At 36.0% G+C, this 6140-nt stretch overlaps 1 protein-coding gene across 1 annotated transcript; it reads right to left on the bottom strand.

The window, feature by feature from the left end:
- Positions 1-4533: 4533 nt before the first annotated feature.
- Positions 4534-5263, bottom strand: LOC101268346 (uncharacterized). The gene is made up of 2 exons (XM_004250743.2): positions 5147-5263; positions 4534-4923 (listed from the first exon to the last, which is right to left on the bottom strand). Exons 1-2 carry the CDS (start codon positions 5261-5263, stop codon positions 4534-4536), a joined length of 507 nt encoding a protein of 168 aa, XP_004250791.2.
- Between the last annotated feature and the right edge of the window lie 877 nt (positions 5264-6140).

The raw sequence follows: 6140 nt of genomic DNA, 5'->3' as shown, positions 1-6140 counted from the left end.
CTTCGAAGAACTGAAGTGTTGAAGCTGGTGATACCTATAATATTTTGTCCCTAATATAGATTTCGTCAAGTGTAAGTAGCTACTCTACATGAATTTGAAAAAGTTTTAATGTATGTTTTAATGTCACTGTTTTTTTAGTCTTTTTTAGTCTTCCTGAGTTCATGATTGTGCTCGTCTTAAGCTTGGTTTGTTCCTATGTTAACAACATTGATTCTGTCTTGTAGCTATTTGCTGGTAAAATTTTTCTTTTTTCGACTACATGTCTTGAAGTGTCTAGAAGTCATTTTGTTGTTTGTCTAGTGCATTTTTGAAGTATAGATTAGAAACATTAGTTCAATATTGCTTAGTTGTTTCGGGATCAGCTCGTAGTATGAATTTGTTAAACTTGCTTTGTAGTTTGAGTTACACTATATAGAAAGTAAATCATATGCCTTAGAAATTGGAGATATAAGATATATTTTTCAAGTCTAGAACGGGTGGACTGGGTGCAGTAACTTGTGAGAGTCTTTTCTGCTAACTGTTACTAGCAATAACAGAATAAAAGTAGAAGATTTGTTTTTGTGGTATGGACAACTTGTTGGATTTTGGATATTGTTGAAAGTGAGGCTTGCTACATCTAAGTTTTAGAAGATTTAGGAGAAGTTCGTGCAAACAAAATGGAGAGAAAGTTTTGTATGATGTTAAAGTTTGACCTATTTGATGAGTTAGATGCAACAGATGAGATAATAGCTTGTAACTTTTCAATTTCATTACATGTCAAGTTCATCCATATAAAATAGTAGTAAATAGAATTGTAAAGACAGTCTATGGTCAAGTGCTTTTTTCCTCACTGACTATGTTTATCGGACTCTCCAAATATGTTATCACACCCACGCATGTGCTGATAAGTGAACTAGAAATCGGACTCTCCAAATTTGAGTTTCACTAGCTAAGTCTACTGTCCGAAAAAGTGAACTAAAAATCATCTTTTAAGACTGCATATTCTGCTATCTCCTGTTGTTCTTTTCCTCTTTAATATGAATTTTGTCATACATACATAAAGCTTACACTTCTGCATCTTCGCATGTTTTAACTCTTCCAGCCAAGGACATACTAATGTACTCAATACTCAGTAGTTTAGATTCGTAAAAAAACCAGAAAGCACAAATCAAAACAACTAAAGCTACTCAACAACTTTACCAACAAAGATCCAACAATTGTTCATGAAGAAGTTCAAGATTTATCATTGCTTCAACATGTTGGTGTGTGGGTGAACGAACCTAACACTAAAAAGTCTCACACACGTCGATAGGGATAACCCCTGAAGACATCCACGGACGATCTTGGCTTTCTTGGACGATTTTTGATCTTTCTCTCCTTTTCTCTTTTCTCCCAATACCTAAGCTTTCTTAATCTTGTTAAACTTAATTAGGACTTGGTTTTAACCCCTTAAAAGAAGTAGGAACTACTACGGAGAAAAGACAAATTAGTCCTTACTAAAATTCGAAACGGATATTTCTTAACTCAACAACCCAACATCCGAGAAGCATATCTCCCTCATACGAAATCAAATTTTTACAAACTCAGCGGCATTGGTAAGGTATTCCTAATATATTTCCAAACTATTACTGAGCTGGAAGGTATGGTTGTTTGAAGTTAATCAAAAGTCACTTTTGAAAGCTTGAAATTTTCTAGATTTCCTTACTTAAATTAAAAAAATGATTATTCTTGGTTTCTTAACTGATTCATAGATGTTTCAAGTTACGAGATGTTACAATGTCTCACCCTTTGGAACAATCATTCTCAAATGAGAACTATTACATTAAGATAAGTGTAGTAAAACCATTTTAACACTCAACTAACAACATGCTTACACACAGTCTAATAAAGTGCTATGAAGAGAATTCAATACCTTGTGTATATTCTCCCCGGTTTCAAAGAGATGTGGATATCTCTTCTTTATATCCTCCTCAGCTTCCCTAGTCGCTTCTTAAATTAATTGGTTCCTCCAAAGGACCTTGACTAAATAAACTTCTTTTTGTCCTCAACTTCCGAACTTGACGATCAAAAATCTGAATCGAAAATTCCTCATAGGATAGGCTATACTGAATTTCAACATTCTTTGTTGGTACTATCAATGAAGGATCACCCAAGAACATCTTCAACATGGAATTATGGAATACGGGATGAACCACTACTAACTCTTGGGTAGCTCCAACTCATAAACCACCTTACCCACTCTCTTGGATATTCTGTATGGACCAATATTACCGGGGAGTATGTTTCCCCTTCTTACCAAACCTCATAAAACTCTTCATTGGTGAAACATTAGGATACACCCAATCATTCACCTTAAACTCTAATAACTTTCTCCTAACATCTATGTAGGACTTTTGGCGACTTTGCTCCGTCTTCAAACTTTCTTGAATCACTTTAACCTTCTTTATATCCTGGTGAACTAAATGTGTTCCTATCAAACCTACTTCGAAAACATTGAACCACCCAATAGGAGATCTACACCTTCTCCGATAAAGAGCTTCATATGGAGTCATTTGGATACTCGAATGATAACTACTGTTCTAAGTGAATTCAATGGGAGGTATAAGATCATCGAAATTTCCTTTTAGGTCGATCACACAAGCTCTCAAACACATATTCTAAGGTTTTGATAGTACTCTGTACTTATCCATCTATCTATGGGTAAAAAATTGTACTCAAATTTACCTTTGAATTCAAACCTTTAAGGAAAGATTTCAAAAATTGTGCAGATAATTCTGCACCTCTATTTGAAATAATGGAGACCAAAACTCCATGAAGTCTCACCGCTTCTTGAAAGTTAAACTTGGCCTAATCCTCTGCCAAATAGGTAGTCTTTATCGAAAATAAATGGGTTGACTTTGTCAGTCTGTCAACAATACACAGGCCAAGCAAGCTATTGATGCATCCCAATGAACCAACAAAGCCTTGAGTACCCTACGATAAGGTAAAAACTGGAGCGGTAGTCAATCTATTTTTCAACTCCTGAAAGCTTTTCTCACAAGCTTCAGACCATTAAATCTTGATTGTCTTCTAATTTAACTTGGTCAAAGGAGAAGAGATTGATGAGAATCCTTCAACAGATCTCATATAATAGCCAGCCTAGCCCAAAAAACTACTTATATTTGTTTGAAATATTGGTCTAGATCAACTCTGAACCGCACAAACTTTTGAGTGTCAACTGTAATCCCTTCACCAGAAACAATGTAGCCTAAGAATGCCACAGACATACGCCAAAACTCACACTTGGAGAACTTGACATATATCATTTTAACTCTAAAAGTCTGAAGAAAAATCCTTAGGTGACTAGCATGATCTAATTCACCCCTTGAATAAATTAGTATCTTATCAATAAATATGATGACAAACAAAAGCTCAAAAGATGCATACAAGTTCAACAAAAAGAGTCGTCCAAGACTAAGACCAACCAAATTTGTAGTCAAGAACATATACAAGTATAAGAGAGAAGGGGTAAAGTAGAAAAGCTAGCAAGGAAGTCCAAAGAGGAAAGGTGATACGGACGCTTGTAAAGACACCCACGACAAAATTTTGAAAGATGCATCTCTCCATAGCTGCCACTCTTGCACCCATACCATTCCTCATACTATAAAGTTTAAAAGTTATTTTCTTTTATAGATATATTTATTATTTTCGTGTAGAAGACTCTGTTTATAAGATCCATGAATGGTACAGGTGGATTTGTTAAACCGAAGGACATAACTAGAAATTCAGAATGCCCATACCTTGTTCTAGAAGTTGTCTTAGGAAAATCACATTCCCTTACATTCAATTGATGATAGCCTGATCTAAGGTAAATCTTGTAAAATCAAGTAGCACTCCAAAGTTGATAAAAAAGATCATTTATTCTTGGAAAAGGATATTGATTCTTGATGGTCACCTTCTTAAATTGGAGGTAGTCTATACACATCCTAATGGACCCATCTTTCTTTCTCACAAATAAGTCTGGAGTGCCACAAAGTAAGATACTTGGTCCAATGAAGCCTTTATCTAATAAATCTTTAAATTTCTGTTTTTGCTCTTTAACTCTGCTAGTATCATTCTATATGCCGGAATAGAGATTTGACGAGTATTTGGGATGATTTCTATGACAAAGTTTATCTCTCAAACCGAAGGAAAGGCACCTAAACACTTGAGTCATTAACTCAGAATAAGTGATATATACATCCCTTAGAACATAAATTCCTTGATTTAAGGTACAAAATGAAACGACCCTTAGGCACTTTTGAACTACTACTCCACTCTGTGATTGACTCTTTAGCAATCAGACACTTGACAACTCGAGTCCTACAATCTATTGATGCATAACAAGCATAGAGCCAATTCATACCTAGATGAACTGAAATTCTACCATGTCTAACTCTATAAAATCAGACATGCTACTCTTGTGACTGACGAAAATAGGACAATCACAACAGACCCTTTCCGCTAAAGTAGATTTACAAACAAGTGTGGAAACACAGAATTGTTTGCTATGTTTCTCAAGAATATTCTCAAAGTTCATAACAACATAGGGAGTAAAGTTAAACTCGCCCCTGGGTCTAATAATGCATAAACAGCAAAGTCAAAGACTTGAATCATACCACTGACAACATCTGGTGAATTCTCTTGTTCTTTAAGATTATTAAGGGAATAAAAGTGTTTTGTGCCTCTTCCAGTGCCAGAACTAGCTCCCATAGTTGTAACTCTGTCTTGTGGAGCAACTAATGAAGACTGATCTCTATTGCCTCCATTGCAACCGATTTGGTTACACTTTGGACATTCTCTTATAAAATGCCCGGTCTGACCGCGCTTGAAACAACCCACTAAGTGTTTTCTACAAATGCTAGAGTGATTCCTACCACACTTGGAGCAGGCGGGAGACTTACTACCTCCATGTGCTACACTACCCTGCGAATATGAAGACTTAGATCGAGTGTTTTAACCAATATACCAACTATGTCTCTAGTGCAGGTGCACTAGAAAATGATGGTGTATGCCCCTTTGATTTCTGAAATTGTGGTCGACTTGAACAACCCTTTTGTTGGCCAAACTCATTTCCAGTCTTTGCCTTCTTGTTTCGATATTCCTCTATGTCCTTTATGTTATCCCTTTAAAATTGTTGGACATAGACCATAAGCTTGGATATGTCCATGTAACCAATCAACATAGCAGCCACACCTATCTTGCTTGAAGCACAATCCAAATCATCAAAAATCAAGGTTATTCTATTATTCACGTCTTTCACCATATCTAGAGCTTAGCGAGAAAGTTGGGTGAACGTCAACCTATACTTATGAACACTCATAGAGTCCTATTTCAATGTGTTGGAACTTCCGTATCCTTGCATCCTTCATTTCTCGAATGATGAACTTTCCCAAGAAGGCTTCTCAACTCGGATGTGTTGCACCATCAGCTCTACTATCCTTCCATTTGTCAAACCAGGTTCTAGCCACACTCTTTAGTTGAAAGAATAAACATTCCTAAATTTGGTAGCCTCCTAATCATAGATGTGATGCGCATCACACCGATGACTAAGACTCTACACACATGACTTCATAGAATCCCTAGGACTCTTTAACTTTGTGCTCTTACAACAAGTTTATCATTCTCCGAGTCTACACCCTGGGCGGTATTGGCACTCAGTGACCACTGCTGTCCTCAAGCAAACCCTTGGACTGACTTACTAAACTCAGTGGAAGACAACAATCATGCTTATAAGAATTAAAGAACTTAACTGAACTAGAAAATAATATTATGTGGAATGTTTCAAAAAATTTAAACATTCAAACTAGCCAAAATAGGAAAAAAGTTTTAACATTAGAAAAAAAAAGTAGGCACTACTGAACTACTAATTGTTTATGAGACCTCTAAAGTAGCTAAGATGAATGTTGGTACAAAACCCATAACGTTATATTGAACTAATCTAGATTTCCACAAAAAGATGTCCTCCTGAATGCAAGGAGGCTCACCAATTGACTCTGGAGTGCTCAACCGGTTCAACAGTGCACTAGATATCGATCATCATTACCTAAATCAGCATCATGATTTAATGAAGTCCAACTGGCATCAATACATTGAATGTACGAGTATGCAAGTTAGAAACCTAAACAACACTTAGTCTTGAA

This window comes from Solanum lycopersicum, chromosome 11 (genome assembly GCF_036512215.1).
Source record: "Solanum lycopersicum chromosome 11, SLM_r2.1".
Classification (NCBI taxonomy): Eukaryota; Viridiplantae; Streptophyta; class Magnoliopsida; order Solanales; family Solanaceae; genus Solanum; species Solanum lycopersicum.
Note: the sequence above shows the minus strand (reverse complement) of the source record. Positions and strands in the feature narration are given on the sequence as shown.

Coding starts and splice junctions, on each gene's coding strand:
- LOC101268346 (XM_004250743.2), bottom strand. CDS start 5,263: ATGGTGAAAGACGTGAATAATAGAATAACCTTGATTTTTGATGATTTG. Junction 4,924..5,146: donor TGGACATATCCAAGCTTATG/GTCTATGTCCAA, acceptor TCATATTCGCAG/GGTAGTGTAGCACATGGAGG.